The sequence below is a fragment of the Triplophysa rosa genome, linkage group LG13 (genome assembly GCF_024868665.1).
Source record: "Triplophysa rosa linkage group LG13, Trosa_1v2, whole genome shotgun sequence".
Taxonomy (NCBI): Eukaryota; Metazoa; Chordata; class Actinopteri; order Cypriniformes; family Nemacheilidae; genus Triplophysa; species Triplophysa rosa.
The window spans coordinates 3648099-3667990 of NC_079902.1; the positions used below are offsets into that span (position 1 = coordinate 3648099).

Below are 19892 nucleotides of genomic sequence, written 5' to 3' on the forward strand. Positions count from 1 at the left end.
TCCTTGACACCACTGTTCTCTGATTACTGAACACACCTTGGGCCAAACACAACAGCCGCATAGAATCCACAAAGTTGATGAATTGATGATGAAGTGCATGCATATAAAAAAAGTCCTTCTACAAACAAACATATAAACTAGTATTAGCAGGGCATTTATAAACCAAACAGTGAGTGTAAAGCATGAAAGACAAAATACGATTTAGCCATGAGCAAACCCTATGTAATGTTGCTCAGATAAAAAAACACTACTTACTTGATTGAGCTTAAAACCACAGTTTCTCAATCTGGACTATGTATATTAGGTGAATCAAAAAGAGACAAACCATGTTTCCTTTCACCAAATCATCCTACTTCTTCTCCCATCCTTACCTGGCTAAATACTGAGGAGCAGGCTACCTAGCTCCCCTAGAGCACAGGAAAAATATGACATACAAAAACACAGACAACATGATAACCAAACTCTGGGTGGTTATATCCTTTCCCAGAGAAACATGGGGCCAGTGAACCAGTTGGAGGTAAGTAGTTCATTTACAGTTTTACCTCGGGATGCGCCATCTGATGGATTCTCATCCGTGGGAACATAGTGCCATTGCTGGGGGTTTGTGCAGTGGCGGATCTTCTGGACCCGGTTGGCGACTAAGGTGTGAAATCGCCGAGCATCGTTATTTATGTAGCCTAACACTACCTTTGAGTCCGTCCAAAAGTATTCTTTCCCGTCTACGATTCTCAATTCTTCTTTGAGCATTTTGCTGATGGAGACTGAAACCACTGCTGCGGTTAATTCAAGCCGTGGTATCGTAGTCACTTTTGTGGGAGAAACACGGGCTTTTCCTATCACTAGTGAACAGTGAATCTCTCCCTTCTTGTTCTTGACTCTCAGATAAGAGCATTGCCCGTATCCGCTGGTGCTCGCATCTGAGAAGTGGTGTAGTTTGGTTTCTACGACTTCTCTGAAGTTAGTAGGTAAGTAACAGCGAGCTATGTTTATTTTCTGTAGGTTGGTGAAGTCACGTTGCCAACTCTCCCACCGTGGCTTTAGCCTCTCTGGCAGGGGTTCATCCCAGCCAGTGCCCTGGTTGCACATTTCTTGAAGGATTCTCTTCCCATTGAGGACATATGGCGCGAGAAAGCCAAGAGGGTCATATATGGAGGCGACTGTAGACAATATGCCTCTACGTGTGGCTGGTTGGTCCTTTAAGGTGCTGTTGAATCTGAAGCTGTCCTCTTTTATACTCCATTGAATTCCTAAAGCTCGCTCCAGTGTGTCATTGAAGGTCAAGTCCTTTGTCTTTGCCTCTGTTGCACACTCTGATGGGGGTATGCTTTGTAATACAGCGCGGTTGTTTGATACAAATTTGTGGAGACGAAGACCACCGTTTGCGCATATTTCTCTTGCCTCCTGTGCCAACTGAATGGCCTTTTCCACCGTGTCAGTGCTTGTGACTCCGTCATCCACATAAAAGTCTTTTGCAACAAATTGGGCTCCTACTGGATGGGAGTGGCTGTGTTCTTTGGCAAGATATTTTAGTCCATAGTTCGCACACCCAGGGGATGATGCCGCACCGAAAAGGTGTACTTTCATACGATACTCCTGAGGTTGTGTGGTTGTATCTCCATCCTTCCACCAGAGGAACCGGAGGTAGTTGCGGTCTTCCTCATGGACGTGAAATTGGTGAAACATTTTCTCTATATCACATAGAAGAGCAATGGGATGCTGTCTGAACCTTATGAGGATGCCTGTTAGGTTATTGATCATGTCTGGCCCCGGAAGCAGGTGTTCATTTAGGCTTGTGCCACAGTATTTTGCAGAGCAATCAAACACAACGCGTAGTTTGTCAGGCTTCTGAGGATGATAGATGCCGTGATGGGATATACCATCGTTCACCTTGAGCTCCATCTGTAGGCACCTCGTCCACGTCACCCCTCTCTATGATTTCCTTCATGTACGTTGTGTAGTCTCTTTTGTATTTCTCATCCTTGCCGAACTTCCGCCGTAGATGACTGAGCCTGATTTCAGCGAGCCTTTTGTTATCAGGTAGGGATGGCCATTTTTTAAAAGGAAGAGGCATCTCATAATGTCTCTGGGCATTTCTTTTTATGCCATCTTCGAGTTTGCTCAGGAACATAAGATCCTCTTGTGAGACAGTTTTGTCATCTCCTTTGGTGTCCTTAAATTCTGATTCCAGGATGCTTATTACATCCATTGGCGTTACTGGAGGGAGTTCCTTTACTGTGACTCTATGACACAGGCTAGATTGTCTTTCATTAAGGCCAGGTGTAGAGCAGCCTACAACGCTCCACCCTAAATCTGTAAGTACGGCGTAGGGCTCATTGTCCATTCCATCAATTATTAGTCTGGGTTTTATAGCTCTGGGACAGTTATTCCCAATGAGGAGCCCCACTTCACAGCTCAGGAGAGGTGGCATCTGATCTGCGATTGCTGCTAAATGAGGCCATTGTTTCGCTGTTTGATGGGTAGGTATGTGATCACGGTTCATGGGAATGCAGTTTTTCGTGTATGAAGGAGGAAGGTCAATGTAAACGCCTGAATTATAGCCTCTGACCCGGAGTCCATCTACTCTTTCACTTTTCATTTTCATGCTCTCTCCCATCATAGTAGTGAGTTTCAGTTGCACAGTGAAAGTGTTTGGTTGCAATTCATCACTTACTTCTCTCTCAATGAAGGTGCTGTCGCTCTGTGTGTCTAACAGTGCATAGATGAGCTGCTCTTTGGATGGCTGTGTGGCAGAAGAGACCCACACAGGGACGATCATGGATGTGCTGCCGGACTGACCCTCTTTAGTGACACAGAGTGGGCTAGCTGTCACGATTTCATTTGCACGGTTTGAAGCTGCGTTCACCTCAGTTGTAGATTTCTTTCTCTCCATGAATACAGGTCTGTCTTTCTCTTCATGCCTTTTGTAATTTTCGTCATGTAGACAGGTGGGATGCCTTCCCTTACATAGCTCACAAGTGTGACGGTGACGACACTCCTTGGCACTGTGACCTGGTTTGATACATCCATAACACAGCTTATTGTCTTTTATGAATATCCGTCGTTCCTCGAGAGACCTTTCCTTGAAATTTGTGCACTTGGACAGTTGATGCTTGTCGTCTTTGCACCACATGCAGGGAGGTTTTTCTTTTCCATTGTTTGACCTTACGTTTTCAGTGTTTGCATTCGTTTGAGTGCTGAAGACGCTTACTTTACTTCCCTTTGTTTCATTTGTGCTTCTTTTGATATAGGATGAGCTAGATGAGTGCAGAGCATGCAGGGAAGTGATCGGGTTACATGCTATCTCTGCTTCTATCGACATAAATTTAGCAAAATCTTCAAAAGTGGGGAAGTCTCTGCTCTCCATAAGGGTCGTTGAGACCCGACGGTTCCACCGGGCTGCTAGCCAATCTGGAACTTTCTGTGTCAGCTTTTGGTTCTCTTCGCAATCATTCAATATTTCTAAACCTTTCACATGAGGCATGGCTTGGCGACAGGCATTTAGGAAATCAGAGTAGGCCCTTAACCCTTCAACATCTTTGGTCTGTACTTTTGGCCATTTTGACAGCTTGTCTCTGAAGGCCCTTTGGATAACAAATGGCTGCCCGTAGCGTTGGTTGAGCTTATTCCATGCATCTCTGTATGCTTCATCATCGTCTCGATAGAAGGTGCCTTCAATACATTTGTGAGCAGGGCCACTGACATATTTCTTTAGATAATAAAGTTTGTCGGCTAATGAGATACCTTTTCTGTCTATCAGTTACATGAATGAAGCTCTCCATTCAATGTAGTGGATAGGGTCTCCGCTAAACACTGTGGGCATTGGCATGGGGAGTCTGTTAATGGCTATGCTGTCCTGTATTGCGCGGGCTAGAGAGGAGACGTCAATGGAGGGATTTGGTGGGACAATGGAAGGGTTCTGATGATAGACAAAGGAGATAGCAGGGTTCTGCCTGTTGTGTGCATTGTTCATTTGCTGTGAGGGCTGACTGTCAGTTTCCTGTCTGATTTCCCTGTCATAGCTTTCCAATCTGACACGTGCTACCTTTATGTCCCTTTCTGCTTGCAAACGCTCTAATTCAGACTCCATCATCCTTATTTTTTCTTTCTGCGTTCTTTCTTCCTCCATTAGTTTATATTGAGCCTCCTTTGCTGCGAGCTCTGCGGCTGCTTCTGCCCTCTTTGCAGCCATGACTGTTGTTTCAGAGAAGTGACTGCTAGCTGACTGAGAAGCAGTTCCATATATGTAGTGGGCATAGTCATGAGCATGTAGCTCACGGAGTTTGCACTTTTCACGCTCTGCATCAAAGTCACCGTTTATTCCGGATAAGCGTTCATTGATTATTTTCATAATGTCTTTGGTGACTGCCTCACAAGCATCTATTTTGCGTCTTAAATCCGTGGATGGTGTGGCACCCTGTCTTATTTCATTGTAAACGTTAGTGATGTCATCTTTTCCCTTTTCAGTGATGTCTACCATTTCAGCATTTCAGCTTTTGATTCTGAATGCTTTGAAAGATGAGAGATGCTATACAAATATTCCATTTACCTAACCCTTGATTCTGTCTCCAGTGTGTCAGAGTCTACCACCACAAAATAGTCACCCCCTAGGCACCCTGTGGTCTGTCAACAAGAGGACAATGATGAGGTATTTTTTTTTAGTGGACATGCATATCTTCTCCCACAACAATACCCCAAACATCAAAAACAGACTTATTCTCTATTTTTAACAGGTCTGTGAAAAGAACATAAAGTGTAGGTTTGTACAGGACATTGGTCCTGCATGGTCCTGGGTACAGACTCACCGTGCATTTTTCCGTGGGGAGGTGATGGAACCTGCCTATCTCCAGATGGATGACGAAAACCAACAAAGACTGTTCGAAGAATACCTGCGGGGCGATTTAGAAGCAAGAGATGCCTTCCTATTTGAATTTGAATGTGCAGAGGACCTGGACACATTCATTTCTAATTGTAATGAAAAGCAAGGGCTAAAGGTCCATGCCATGATAAAAGAATAATTTGATTTAATTGTGTGATTTTATTGAATCATCTGATTTTAATTGTCTGATTTTATTTAATTGAATCTGATTCGTTCAAATGTAATTGTTTTGTACAATAATAAATACAAAATTACCTGGTGAAGCATGTCTTTTTTTAATCCATTTTTAAGTATCTGAAGACCTGGATACATATTCTAATAAGACTGTGTTGATAAAGAAGGCCATAAGATCAATGCCATGTTACAAAATTCAGATAAATCTATCAAAACAAACTATTTCTCTATTACAGTTATGTATGCGTATGCTACTGCATAGAGAACTGTCGAGCTAATTTGTTTGGGCTCTTATAAGTGGGACATGTTTAGGAAATGTAATCAATATGAATTAAAGAAAAATATGTTAAGAGTGACTTTTACAATACCAAGATGTAATTGTTTATTTAAATTTGAACCATTTTTGGGTAGGGTAGTATCAAACATCATAAAATTATGAATTGATCTCTTTAAAGAAATGAACGAGGGAAGGTATTATGGTTTTTATTAACAATTTTTTATAACTAACCAATACGAGCGTTATACAGGCTATTTTGATGACGAAAATCAGCTCCGTATATTAGACATTCCTGACGAATTTAGGGTTGGCCTAGATTTAGATAGCATTATTTCATATTATAAAATCCCAGACTGTCGGCAGGAAGTAGCGCCATTTTCCACATGCGTACTTTTAACCGGGTTTCTGGGGCGGAACACTTGTTGTGACGTATTGGACATGGGCGTGGCTTAAGACGTCACACTTGGATGTGGGCTGGGTTGGACGTCCACCGCAGGTCGCAGCGAGATGTACTTGGCAATGTATGGGGGGCCTCAGATCTTGACTTTGCTTAGGGCCCCCAAAATGGTAAACATGCCCCTGATGACGACTGTACAGTCCATGTCAACCCAGCCATTTAAAATGTCATACTAGTAATAATGAATACAAATGAGTATGGGGGGTTAAATTTTTTAGACTTTTCATCTGTCAACAATACTTTCAAACTTAATTGGATTAGACAGTTTCTATGTAATCCTAATTCAGTATGGAATTTTATCCCAAACTATTACTTCTCCAAATTGGGTGGACTACCTTTTTATTGATCTGTAACTATAATATTGCCAGAATCCCCTACAATTTATCAAAATTTCACAAACAAGCACTTCTCGCATGGTCTTTAATCTTTAAACACAACTTCTCCCCTCACCGGTATTTTATTTGGAACAACCGCGATATTGTATATAAAAATAAGTCTTTATTCTTGAACAATTGGTTTAAAAAAAAAATTCTAACTGTCTCTCAACTACTCAATTCAGAAGGTTTTATTTTAAATTGTACAGAATTTTGGGGTAAATATAATTTTCCAGTAACACCTAGAGAATGTTCAATTGTTATGGATGCCATTCCAAAAGGTGCTGTAGCGTCCCTTTTTACGAGCCGCTGATGTTGGTGGGTGAAGTAAGCAAGTAATGACGCGTTCAGTAATAAATCCATGCACACTGATGTAAACTGCTTATTGTCTTTATTGTGCTGCACCAATACACAACTCGATTGATAGGAGCTCTCCTTTTATCCATAACATAGATGTTTGTTGTTCATACCTTATATTTACCATCATGCATAGTTCTCCAATAAATTCATTTTAGCTCCTTTGTGTTGACCCAAAGCTATTGTAGCATAGTCCATACCAACATGGTGAAAAGACTGTTTGCTCTCCAGCCACCACACCTGCTCTCCATTAGCAAGGTACCCTAATATAGGAGTGCCACTACGCCTCCTCCTGGACAAAACTTAAATTGCTCTAAAATGGCTCCTACACACCGGCCCCTTAATTGATCATGGCATATCAAAGGCATATCAATTACACACAATATACAAAAAGGAGCCAGCACGAAATAAAGTAATATATACAAACAGGTGGTAATAATTTGTAATGGTTAAATTTAGCCATAAACCTTCCTTCACATTAATCATTCTTCTCCAATAAAAGACAGATCTTTCCAACAGGTCTTTCTAAAATGCTACTTTTGTTTTTAACCTTTACTGTGCGTATTAGACCTTTTTTATCAGGAAATGTTTCTAATACTTTTCCTAGTGGCCATGAACCACGGGGTGCTTTATGATCCAATACGAGAACAATGTCCCCTGGGCTAATGCTTCTTTTCTCCTTTGTCCATTTTTGACGTTGCTGTAACAGAGGCAGATATTCTCTTATCCACCTTTTCCAAAAAAGGTCAGCTAAATACTGAATTTGTTTCCATCTCCTTTTCACATATAGATCGGATTCTTTAAAAAGACCAGGAGGCAGAGCAGGCTTGCCTTTCATTAGAAGATGGTTGGGTGTAAGGGCCTCAAGATCATTAGGATCTTCAGAAATCTTTGTGATTGGACGGTCGTTCAGAATAGATTCTATTTCACACAAAACTGTATGGAATGATTCATCATCCAGTATTTGTTGATGAAGTACAGAGCAAAGAATATTTCTCACCATACGAATGATCCGTTCCCATGCCCCTCCATAGTGAGAACGCTCCATTTTATTCCCAACTGAATTAGCTCCTTTTCAATTTGCTGTATATTCCATGCAGAGAGAGATTCCTTTAATTCTCTGTTGGCACCGGTGAAATTCGTTCCATTGTCTGATCTGATATGAATCACTTGACCTCTCCTAGCTATAAATCTTCTTAAAGCATTTATGCATCCATCTGTGTCTAGCGAGTAAGCCACTTCCAAATGTACTGCTCTAATTGCCATGCAGGTAATTATATATATAGCCGACAATGTATAGTGAGCTTAACACTTCACAATTCTTGATTTTGTGGGCTTGTATTTATTTATGCGGAAATTAAATCTAACAGAAAATCAGCTCCATAAACCAACGTGAGAACTTGTGCCTGCTCGGGGGTTTGTCAAAAAAAAAATACACTCAGCCTTTGACGTAGGAAGAAGTGGTTTTCAAAATAAAAGTCACTAAATTTAAAACGGAACCACCACCTTCAAAACAGGCCTTCAAAAACAGGCAAGAATATATATATGAAACAGATGGAATTACATTTTCTTGGCACCAACCCCAAATTATGAAATTTATATGTAGTGAAATTAAATCAAAAAGAACAAATGCATCTAACGCATATATTTGTTTTTGCAAACAATGCCAACTGTCCTCTAGTGTACAAAATGAGAAACAGCAAGCACAAAAACAAAACGGGTTTGCTACAATGTGATATAAATGTGTAAGCCGATTGAATCAAGTGAAATCACTCACTGATTTTAAATGTGCACTACTTACTTATTTAATGTGTGTCTTTGTTCTGTTGTTTTGTCCTGTTGTCTTATTTAAATAACTAATATCTATCAAAAAATCCTATTCATTACAAGAGAAAACACATTTTGGTAAAGACACAATAGAAATGTTACAATAGGACCCCGTAATAGGACATTTTACATGGTGTAATTGTTGTGACATATCTTTTGCAGCCAGTGAGGTAAAAACCAGAGTGGCATCACTTAGAACCCAATATTGCAAACTTCTAAAGCCTAAACCAAGCGGCAGTGCACAGAAAGCCCTTACCTCCAAGCAAAAATGGATCCTCACACACCTGGACTTTTTAAAGGCCCATGTGACACACAGACCTACCGAATCAACTCTGAAAGTGACTGATGTGAAGTATCTGAATACTGAGAAGTTGTGTTCATGTTTATGTCCCTTGGCTTAACTTATACTCAGCATGTATGGCATGCAAAGGCTTTTGACATTTTAAATACAATTATTATCATTATCGTTCAGCGAACTGAATTGCTAGTTGCTATTAACAATTGTCTTAGGTAAATAAATAGATGTATTTGCATTTTCTCAACAAGGTCATCATTTTTTCCTTTTGTCTTTATCTGTGCTGTTTGTTATAGCTTGAATACGACACACAGGACAGACAGAGGACAGCCAAGCAGAGGACAATCACATGCTTGACTTATCCACCAGAGACAACGAACAATTGTCTGAAATGTCTTCTGCTACTTCCAGTCAGTCTCCAAGCAGTCCAGATCATACCACATTGCAAGGGGAAACAGCAGAAACCACAATACATGATGACACTGCTAAAAGACCCCGGGTGGCCAGAGCTAAAGCAAAGCCACCCGAGAGTAATATTGAGGCTGCAAAACTAGCACTTTTACAACAGGTGCATTCCACTCTGTCTGCTACGAGCAATGACTGTCTGGAGGTGTTTGGCCAGCAAGTAGCAAACGAGCTAAGACATTAAAGACCACGCACTCCAGGTCAGACTTAAAAGGAATATAATGAACATGTTATATGACGCTCAAGAGGCAGAGCAGGCAAGTCTGTGTCAACCACCATATGTGGCTCCACCTTCAGTTCAGACAAGGTTTTATACACTAGTGCCAGTGCAATATCAGGCATACCAGGCCCAGCAAAACCCTCAAAGTCAGCTGGACCAACAGGCCCAAAGTCATCCTCCATCACTCTCATTTTTAGGGATGATCAATGATACTGTAAGTAGAAATCTAAAATCATAATTTACCTCTGTAATGTGAGGGTTGCAGGTAGATTTACTACAGGCCCTTTGCAAAACATCTGCTCACATATGAAGAGTTTGGTTCCAAAATGAGAACTTGTTTTTTATTGTGTTGTTTTTATTGCATTATTTAGCTTTTTTTTAGTTTGGTTGATCTGCAGTTTTATTTTTTGGAAGATTTTAAAAACAGAGATCATTTTGGAACCAAACTTGTTTGTTTACTTTGCTTGGAGGTGCACAAACGGATGAAAATGCATAGACCACAAAGTTATGTGTAAACAATTAAAATATTTTCAATGACACAGCAGTAGACATTTTGTGTATGTATGCAGAGCTTTGTATTACTTTGACTACTCGAGTGAGCACTTTATGTTCTTTCCAGTGCAGTTCATTTGAATGAAAGGTTTTTGGAATGTAAATATTTATATATATTTTTTTAAGTATTTGTTCGAAATAAGTATTTGTAAAAAACACGCTATTTGTGCCTTTCCGAATACCGTATTCGGGTTCGGCTCCACCCCTAATATATATATATATATATATATATATTGCAAAATAATTTGCAAAAAGCTACCTTGCACACAGCTTTGTCAGTTTAAAATATGCTTCCAGTATGGCTCCAAAAAACCCTATGTGCCTTAATGAAACATAGGTTTTGACTTTTGTTCACATTTAAGGAAAAATAAATTTGTTTAACACCTGCTGTTATGTGCAGTTAGATGAAGACTGTTTGGTGAAGTATGTATTTTATTTGGAATAAAATCACTTCTTCAATTCACATTGCTGGGAATTTATTTTTATTTATTCATATCCGCAAACAAAAATATATTTTGCTTTTTAAAATCAATCACCATACTACACCATATCCTCTTGCCACGGAACACTCCCTGCAGATGAAACAAAGTATTGGCAAAGTGTGTCTCATTGCTTCTTTGCTTCCACTGGGGGGTTTCTTGCCCTTCCCATTGATGCAGTCTGTAGTGCTCCCTCAGTCCTCCATGCTCCTTCAATAAGATGATGGTTGGCATTCTCATAATCCACGTAGGCAGGTGGCACATAGGCATCAGATCTGTGGTCACATAAAAAGTTGTGCAGGCAAAGACAATGCGTACTACTTTGTCTGGATCCAGGCAGATAGTTGTCCTAAAAATTCTGAACCGATTAGTCAAAATTCCAAAGGCATTTTCAACGACACGGCGTGCCCTGGAAAGACGGTAATTAAAAATCTTCTGATTAATGTTCAGATTTCGAAAAGGATAGGGCTTCATCATGACATCCTTTCTGAGCGGAAAGGCCTCATCAGCAATGAACATGTAGGGCATCACAGCATCAATGTTGGGTAGGGTATCATCAGGGGGAAGATGCAGTACACCAGTGTCCATAGCAACCCTCAGGTCTGACTGGGCAAACACACCTGCATCTGACACTCTGCCCTGGGTTCCTGCACTTGCATAAACAAACCTGTAGTTGGCATCAGCTACAGCCATAAGGATAATAGAAAACCTGGACTTGTAGTTGAAAAACATGCTACCACTCTTGGCAGGGGGTTGAATGAAGATATGTTTGCCTTCCACAGCCCCTAAGCAGTGGGGAAAGTGCCACTTGTCAGCGAAGTCTTTTGCAATGGCCTTCCACTCAGATTCTGTTTTTGGTGTCTGTGAAACGCAAATTGGACACATGATGATCAGCATAATGAACATCAGTAATTTTAGTCTATAGTCTATTATTATTATACCATCATCATTAGGCTCAAACTTTTCAGTTTCTCGGGAACAGAAAGCAAAGTATTTTTCTTTCTCAACAACCAACTTCAAGTAACCAGTGCATACTAACAATTATTTCATGCCTTAAGTACAACAGCAGGACTTCAGACACCTACATAATATTACTATAAAAAGATGTATATTTATAAATGTGTGACCATTACAGTTCTTTACCTTCAAGTATTTCTCACGTAGTACAGAAGTTAGGGCTGAACAAGTCTCCATTACAATTCTGCTAAGTGTTGTTGTGCTTCCAATCCGATACTGGAAACTTAAAGAGTTGAAGGTTTCGCCTGTGAAAGTGAATATAAAATCTGAAATGATAAACTCATCCTTACAATAGTAATTCTGGGATGTATAGATGGATAAATGATGCGTAATGTCAATGTCCTAGTTGAAAGGAGAGTACAGAGAAAGGGGGTCTCAATTTGTGAATATATTTTTGTGCAAACCTGTTGCCAAGAACCGAAGTGTAACAGAAAGCCTGTCCTTGGGGCTAATGGCTTTTCTAAGATGGGTGTCCTTCTTTGTGATGTGTGGAGCCACTTTCTCCAAGAGGAAATGAAAGTCCTCCACAGACATTCTTAGAAGGTCCCGAAAGCCCTTCATATCATCCATCTACATTAAAACATGCACAATTTCAAGACCAGAAATGGCACAGTGATATCAGCTCATGAAAACAGTGAAATATTTATTTTAAGTTTGCGGACTTAAACATACAAGTGAAGCTTTAATATTATCTATTTTTTGTAAGTAGGTAGGCTACAGTATGTATCAATTTTTGTGATAGTCTGGGTAAAATACATGATTGACACGCACAGTGGGAGAGCAGCAATTCGCAGAGCGAAAATCGGACCGCACAGTGAGAGCACATAAATCAGTAGGGGTAAAATCTTTGCGTGTCAGGTGGCACCTGCCTCGCGACCCGTCACTCTGCCATGTGACCCGTCACTCCTGCCTCGCTGCCTGTCGCTGTTTTATGTGCCTGCCTCGGGATCTGTCACTGTTTTATTCACATGTTACGCTACCTGTCACTGTTTTATGTGCCTGCCTCGCGATCAGTCGCAGTTTTATTCACCTGTTACACTGCCTGTCGCAGATTTATTCACCTGCCTCGCGACCAGTCACTGTTTTATTCACCTGTCACGCAACCCGTCGCAGTTTTATTCGCATGTTACACTGCCTATTATTTGCCTTTTGATACCCTTTCTACAATGACATGTTTGTGCATTTGCTTTATTAATAATGTTTTACATGTTGGCAGACTTCAAATATATAGTACATGTTAGCAGACTAATATATGTACAATTATTAAAATGATTGCTTTTTAACAGACAGAGGCAATAATAGAAAGAGTGTATGAAGTCACACAACTGGCTAGAGATTCCATGGAGAATACGTCCTACATTCTGGACGTTATGACCCCTGAGGTAAACATAATGATACTGTTAACACTTCTACACAATAAATAGGACAATGGCATTTAATGCACTTTGCACAATTTAAAACTGTCCAATATTTTTCAAAAAGGTAACCCTCATTATTCTCCACAAGACTGAGGGCTTTCACAGGTACCAGGGAGAAATGGCATTACAGTCAAACATTTCTTTGGAGTAAGTCTTCCTTTTCTGTTGTTATTCCTTTCTGGCTAACATATTTATGAAATGCTTATTTAAGTGTACTATTTGCCTTTTACAGGGTGCAATGTACTAATCCACCATGGTTCTAATTGAACGTCAGCAAGAATCTTTTCCCAACCCTTTTTGAGGAGATGGGATTTCATAAATAGGTTTCATGTTACATATGTAAAATATTATGTAAGAAATGTAAAATATTATAGTATCATTGTATGTTACTGCTGTAACAATATAAATAACTTGACTGTAATTTCAAATAAATACACCCTGTTGGGGAAGTTGCTGAGATTCACTGGGGGACTAAGATAGTCAAACACAATAAATATATATACTTTTTTAAACATTACATGTATATAACATTTGTAATATACTTTTGCTTGCTATTAGAAGGTTTTTTTTCCATACTGGCTGTGTACACCACCAAACATGTTGAAATGATATTAAGCACTTTAAACAAATTTTATGTAGTAATTGGTTTTATAATTTTTATCTAATACATTTAGCTTTAAGGAAACCGTATTTATATATCATATTTTAATACAGGAAAGCAGCCCAAAGTGATGAACACAAGGATGATAACACAGCGAAATAAATAGCATAAACAACATAAACATAAGACTTTAAACGCTGTGTAAAAAAGCTCTTAAAGAAAATACTATATGGCGCATTCGTTGTCAAAATACAAAAGTGCGCATGCGTGTTATAACATCATCGCGCTACAGGCAGGGACCTTAAACAGTGGCAGGCAGAGAAGCAGGAGTGACTGGTCTCCTGGCAGGCACGTAAAACAGCGACTGGTCGCGAGGCAGGCACGTAAAACAGTGACAGGAAGAGAGGCAGGATTGACGGGTAACGTGTCAGCTGTCACCTGACACGCAAAGATTTTACCCCCTCTCACATAAATCGCGAGGTTGATATTTACTTCGCATACGGTTTACTCGTACAGTGTGAGTTGGTATTTAACAAGAACTTCGCTGAAATCGCACAGTGTATGCCCGCCTTAAGATTCGATCTGTGAACGCCTCACATTACGTGATAATCTGGGCCGAACCTCGGACCCGATCGAGGTTCTGGACCCGATTTTTTCAAAGATTCTCGGGAGGGGAAATCGGGGTAAAATCTGGCCAAGAATCCTGTAATCTGAGCCAGGCTTTAGACAACCTAAGCAACTGCCTAGACAAGTGATACTAAAATCTGGCTCGTGAAATTCGTTTTCTAATAAAATTAGTCCCAACTCTGATAAAACACACTCTAACAAGCTAACGTTAATGTTTTCAGGAACAGAGGCGTTCGACTTCGAACCACATTAAAGTAACGTTACCACGAGGGCGATTGATGCCAACTGCTCAGTTTGTCTAGTTGGTATAATAAGCACTTATCTAGCAAAAACAGATTATCATTATATATAGATAAACACGTTTACAAGCATACTTGAGAAGTCGTTTTAAAATGGTTACCTTAGTATCGATTTAATTCCGCAGAGCAGGCGCGGTCAACAACATTTATAAATACAGTATAACTGTTAATTTTACATACTTGCGTGAACAAAAACCAAACGTGCAGGCATGCAGAGATTGCGTGCTTACAGGAAATGTCAACACGCATCCCTGGACAATACGCTACACAAACATGCCTACATGAGACACAATTATCATATAAGAGAGCTGACAGTGACATGCAGAGTTCCGAAAATGTTTATTGGAAGACATTTCTGCACATAAAATATTTGAAATGAACGTCTGATGTGCCTTTTTTGTGACTTAAATGTTTGATCCAGCTGGTGTTACATTGGATCACATCAAAAAGTAATTGTTGTTAACCATAAAGCTTGATGCCAAATAAAAGCGTTCGCCAACATGACAAATGTTTTAAATTCAGGCAAATACATCTGTAAATGTATGACTATTTGTATCTCAAAAGAATGAAATAGTTCCTAAAAAAACACTGGCCCAAAGGCCGAGAAGCCCCGGAAGTGACGGTGAAACCGCGAGTGTTTTTAAGAACATTCAAATTTCTTTGCATTGAAACGGAATCCATAACACAAATGTACAACAAAACCACAACGTGTATGTCCAGTAACAAAATAATCACACCTTATAGTTAAATCCAAGACAGTACAAAGTTGCAGATAAAAAATGATCTCACGTGATCACAAATCTGGTCAACTAATATAATTTGGCTAAACTTCTATTGATTGTCAATGAAAACAAACGGCATCGATAAACACCGCCACAACATGACAGCTTTCCCCGTCCACTATCACCAATAAAGATCTGATGTACCAAAGACTGTAACAAACAAGCTTACTAGAAGGTTTTTCTTCCAGGTCAATGGGGGTGGGTTTTTAAGCACATTTCTGCGTGTATCCGTACGGAAAATCACAAGGTACGTCGTGGTGTTTAGACTTCTTGAAACCTTGCGCAGACTGATCAGGATATGACATCATAGTATCGCGAGAGCGATTCCAAAGCAGCCTGCCCGCGCCTCTGAAATTGCTCTCGCGGTACTGTGACGCCACAGGCCGATCGGTTTGTGCAGCGCCACATGTCGAACAGACCGTATCACAATGACGCCATTCCCCATTAGTTTTTAACAACTTAACCAATGAACATGCTAGAAAAAGATATTTAATTTATTTATACGTGTTAGCACAAGCACCTTGCTCAGTTATCATTTTCTTTCAATTTTAATAAGATTAAGTGACATTAATAAGAATCTTTGATTTACATCATCAATACCGATATGTACATAATTCTCTCTCTCAAAAAAAATTCAGTAAAATAAAAACCTAATGGAAAATGATATACATTATACAAATTAATATACATTTTATACATTTCAGCACTGTCTGACTGCAGAAGGTTATCCACAGCCACCAATCCACCCACCAAAGGTATGATGATCATTTGTGTAACTATACAATCATTGGTAGGTCAGTAATAAAACAAAAACAACAACAATGTATTTGTGTTAATATCATAATAGTATGGCGTGCAATAAACCATTTTACTGGACACTAAGGAGAAGGGCAAAAGATAAAGTGGAAAAACAACTGCAGTCAATAGAAGCAACACCAATAGCAGAGGAGTCTGGCAGCAGCACCTGTCAAAATGACGATGATGATGTATTTATGGACTGTCTCTCTCAAATTGACGAAACCGAGTACATGGCAAGTGTTCTTGACGACAGCTAATCAGACACAGATTCAGAATCTGAATCTGATTCAACTTCCCTGGAAGATGATTTGGCAACCTGGGCTACTGAACACAAAATCACACATGTGGCATTGTATTCTCTACTTCACATACTACGCGAACACAATTCAACTCTGCCAAAAGACTCTAGGACATTGTTAGGAACTGTACGTTCCACAGAACTACAGGACAAGGCTAGTGGCAAATATTACCATTATGGTGTGCTGAAGTCAATCACAGAAGTGCTACACCAGAACATCTACATTTTGAGCAACATCAACAAGTTGGAGCTTCAGGTCAACATTGATGGTTTGCCTCTCTTCAAAAGTTCAGCAAAACAGTTCTGGCCCATTCTAGGTACAGTGCAAAATCTACCTCACAAAGAACCTGTGACAATAGGTTTATTTTGTGGCACCTGTAAACCCACCTCATTGGATGAGTATCTTGAAGACTTCATCTCTGAAGTCAATGAACTTGCTAAGGGATTTGAATTTGAAGGAGTGAAGTTGTTTTTACAGCTCTCTTGCATGGTTTGTGACGCACCTGCCCGTGCATTCCTTAAAAATGTTAAAGGACACACAGGCTATCACGGATGTGAAAAATGCACACAGGAAGGCATGTACCTGGAAAACAGAATGACATTTCCAAGTAATGACATGCCTTTAAGAACCAATGAGAGTCTTAGGAACAGGACCGATTCAGATCATCATCATGGTACCTCACCTCTGGAACAAACTTCTCTAGATATGGTCTCTGGGTTCCCCCTCGATTACATGCACCTTGTATGTCTTGGAATCATGAGACGGCTTCTCCACTTGTGGTTAAGGTTAGGTCCTCTTACTTGTAGACTGTCAGGATTTCAAATAAACACCTTAACAGAAAGGTTGGTGAATGCTCAGAGAAATGTGCCCATGGAGTTTGCAAGGAAACCAAGGACACTGAGGGAAATTGATAGGTGGAAGGCAACAGAGTTCAGGCAGTTTTTACTGTATACCGGACCTGTCATGTTAAAAGATCTCCTCAGCACAGAAGTGTACAAAAACTTCATGTTGCTTTTTGTGGGAATTTTCATCCTGTGCAACAACAGTTTAATAGAACATTACTGTGATTACGCCAATGACATACTGGTTCTATTTGTCATCCACTTTGGTCAACTGTATGGTCCAAAATTCCTGTCCTACAATGCACACTGCCTTGTACACCTTGCAGACGAGGCAAAACAGCATGGCGTCCTGGTCAAATTCAGCGCTTTCAAATACGAGAATCACCTGTACAAACTGAAAAGACTTCTGAGGAAACCAACGTGCCCCCTGAGTCAAATAGTCAGAAGATTCTCTGAAATGCAAAGTTGCTGCAAAAAAACTCACAAAACCAGACCATACATGTTGAGAAAACAGCATGCAACTGGTCCTATCCCTGCAAATTTTCATGAAGCAGCACAATACAAAGAATTAAGAACAAGCCCTTACACTTTCAAGCTGGATCAGGTAAACAGTCTCGTTTACATCAGTGGTAAAGCTGCTAAACTGAAGAACATCATTTCATTCAGGGATGAAATTTGTTGCCTACAGTACATTCAACCACCAGGAGTCTTTTTTTGACTATCCCCTACCATCCTCTACACTTGGCATCTACGTAGTTGACAACCTCTCCACAGCAGTCAATTTCTGCAAGTTTGAAGAAATAGAGAGCAAAATTTTCCTTGTCCCCCATCATAGTCGCTTTGTTTCAATTCCTCTTTTACATAAAGAGTAAATCTACAGCTGTGCTTGTTTTCTGTAGTTAGGGTTTGATTTAACTTTTGTCAGTACAAATCTTAATGCCACAGCAAATTATGATATTCTAGGGAATTGTGTGCTTCGAATTTAATAGCAACCGTTTGAGAAGGGCCCTTTTATATTCCAACATGACTATGCCCCTGTGCACAAAGCAAGAAATTCAGTCGATGGGGAAGAACATTCATGGTCTGCATAAAGCCAACTCCTAAACCCAGCTGAACCCCTTTGGTGTGACTTTAAATGCAGACTTAAATGCAAAAAACTCATCACTCGATGACTTGTACACAGGGGTACACCCATTTTGGAACAGAAAAAGGTTCTTCCAAAACGTTTGCAACCGAGATGGAAACAAAATTCTGCATTTGCAGAAATACAAATTTGAACAGTTTCGAAAGTGCCTTTTTCGGTGCCAAAATTACTACTACTGTGCACAAGTCATTGATGTTGGGTTGAGTTTTGGCTCAAGTTGAGTTTTTGCTTAAAGTTTCTGTATAAAGTCACACCAAAGTTGTTCAGTTGAGTTTAGCTCTGGGCTTCATGCAGACCAGTTATGTTCGTCCCCATCGACTGAATTTCTTTTAAAATCTTGCTTTGTGCATAGTGGCATTGTCATGTTGGAACAGAAAAGTGCCCCTTCCACACGGTTGCTAATAAATTATAAACACACAATTCCCAATATCATTTTATGCTGCGGTATTAAGATTTGTACTCACGGAAATGACTAAAGTAGTTCATTAGGAGGGGGCCATATAGTTTTGGCAATATAGTGTAGTTAAAGTTACATAGTTTGCATTTGATAGACATAGTTAAACATTAATCAATAATAAACAAATGTTAATAAAATACAGGTTGCATCCCTTCAACTTTACAAAAAAAAAATGTACCTAATCGTGGAGTTTGAGGGAGAAGGGACGACTGGACCAGCTGCAAAGTCCTGGTATTCGGATGGCTACTCCTGGTGGCCACCATATAAGGACACTGACAAGTTGCTGAAGTGTGTTAAAGTAATGGTGGAACCACAGCCAGAGAAAGGGTGGACCCGACACAAAACAAGAATTCTTCATGAGTCTGGTAAGAGGAGAAAATTTTATACTGTAAATTAAACATGATTTTGCCAATTGTTAAACAACAAAATTAAATGGTACATGTTTTCATGTTTTTTTTTCACATAAAATAACCATATTACATCTCATGTATCAGCATCTTTTGACAATGTTGCCAAGAACTGGAAGAAGGCCAGCTACACATCTGACATCAATTCAGAGCCTGAACTTCTTGGGAAAAGGGTTCATAAGTAAGTGCTCTCCAGAGAAACGGTTTAACAAATGAAAACTGTCATCATTTACCTTCATGTTTCAAATGTAGCAGTTTGACTTTTGCAGGTCTCTAGGAGAAATAAATAGCTTACCATGAATTGTCCATTTATAAGAGTATTTGCTACATCACACAAGCGGCAATGACGTGTATGTTGTTCTCTTTTCTTTGTTCTAGAAAAAAAACATATTCTGATAACATGTATTCATCAGATGAAGAAACCCTAAAAAACACACACACAAAGCCATCCTACCATCAGCACTGTAAGGTCGGAGCCAAGATGTCCCGACCAGAGACTATTCTTCTCCTGAGAAACAAAGAACGGTTCTAAGCACAGTGGGGAACCTAGGCCAAAAGGGTGCCCCTTCCTGAAAGAACAACACACCGATTCCTGATCAAAAAATAATCATCTCTGGAAAAGGACAGAGAGCATCTCTCAATACAGTGAGAAACCTGAACCAAAAGGACACCTTCCTTTGAGAAACAACAGACTCCCTTCAGTACAGCAAACTCCCTACTGAGCTAACACCTACATCTCAAAAGATGCATACAAGTGAATCACAGATGCAGACCTCACCCTGCACCCCCAACTGTTCCTTTCCTCCCCTCTCACTCAACGCAGGACACCCAAAAGCTTTGAGGACCGT

General features: G+C 40.0%; 1 protein-coding gene and 2 long non-coding RNA genes across 5 annotated transcripts; 1 reads left to right on the top strand and 2 right to left on the bottom strand.

Moving 5' to 3' along the window:
* Positions 1–10480: 10480 nt before the first annotated feature.
* On the bottom strand, positions 10481–11904 carry LOC130564252 (uncharacterized). The gene is made up of 4 exons (XM_057350198.1): positions 11775–11904; positions 11497–11615; positions 10718–11214; positions 10481–10628 (listed from the first exon to the last, which is right to left on the bottom strand). The coding sequence occupies exons 1-4, from the start codon at positions 11902–11904 to the stop codon at positions 10481–10483; spliced, it is 894 nt and encodes a 297-aa protein (XP_057206181.1).
* Positions 11905–12445: 541 nt separating this feature from the next.
* Positions 12446–13117, top strand: LOC130563807 (uncharacterized). The gene is made up of 3 exons (XR_008964161.1): positions 12446–12752; positions 12853–12935; positions 13021–13117. It is a non-coding gene; the product is annotated as an uncharacterized LOC130563807 (long non-coding RNA).
* A 2199-nt stretch (positions 13118–15316) lies between these two features.
* LOC130563805 (uncharacterized) lies at positions 15317–19466 on the bottom strand. 3 transcript variants are annotated; one of them, XR_008964159.1, is made up of 4 exons: positions 19118–19466; positions 18816–18999; positions 16877–17820; positions 15317–16776 (listed from the first exon to the last, which is right to left on the bottom strand). It is a non-coding gene; the product is annotated as an uncharacterized LOC130563805 (long non-coding RNA). The 3 variants fall into 3 exon arrangements; XR_008964158.1 differs by having other exon boundaries at positions 18816–19466; XR_008964160.1 differs by having other exon boundaries at positions 15321–16776; positions 16877–17024; positions 18816–19466.
* Positions 19467–19892: the final 426 nt, after the last annotated feature.

What these genes read in the sequence shown, in the direction of transcription:
- LOC130564252 (XM_057350198.1), bottom strand. Translation starts at nt 11,904, where the DNA reads ATGTCTGTGGAGGACTTTCATTTCCTCTTGGAGAAAGTGGCTCCACAC. An exon ending in ACTTCGGTTCTTGGCAACAG is followed by an intron (nt 11,616 to 11,774) that starts GTTTGCACAAAA and finishes TCACTTTCACAG; the next exon opens with GCGAAACCTTCAACTCTTTA. An exon ending in TTTGGAATTTTGACTAATCG is followed by an intron (nt 10,629 to 10,717) that starts GTTCAGAATTTT and finishes ATGTGACCACAG; the next exon opens with ATCTGATGCCTATGTGCCAC.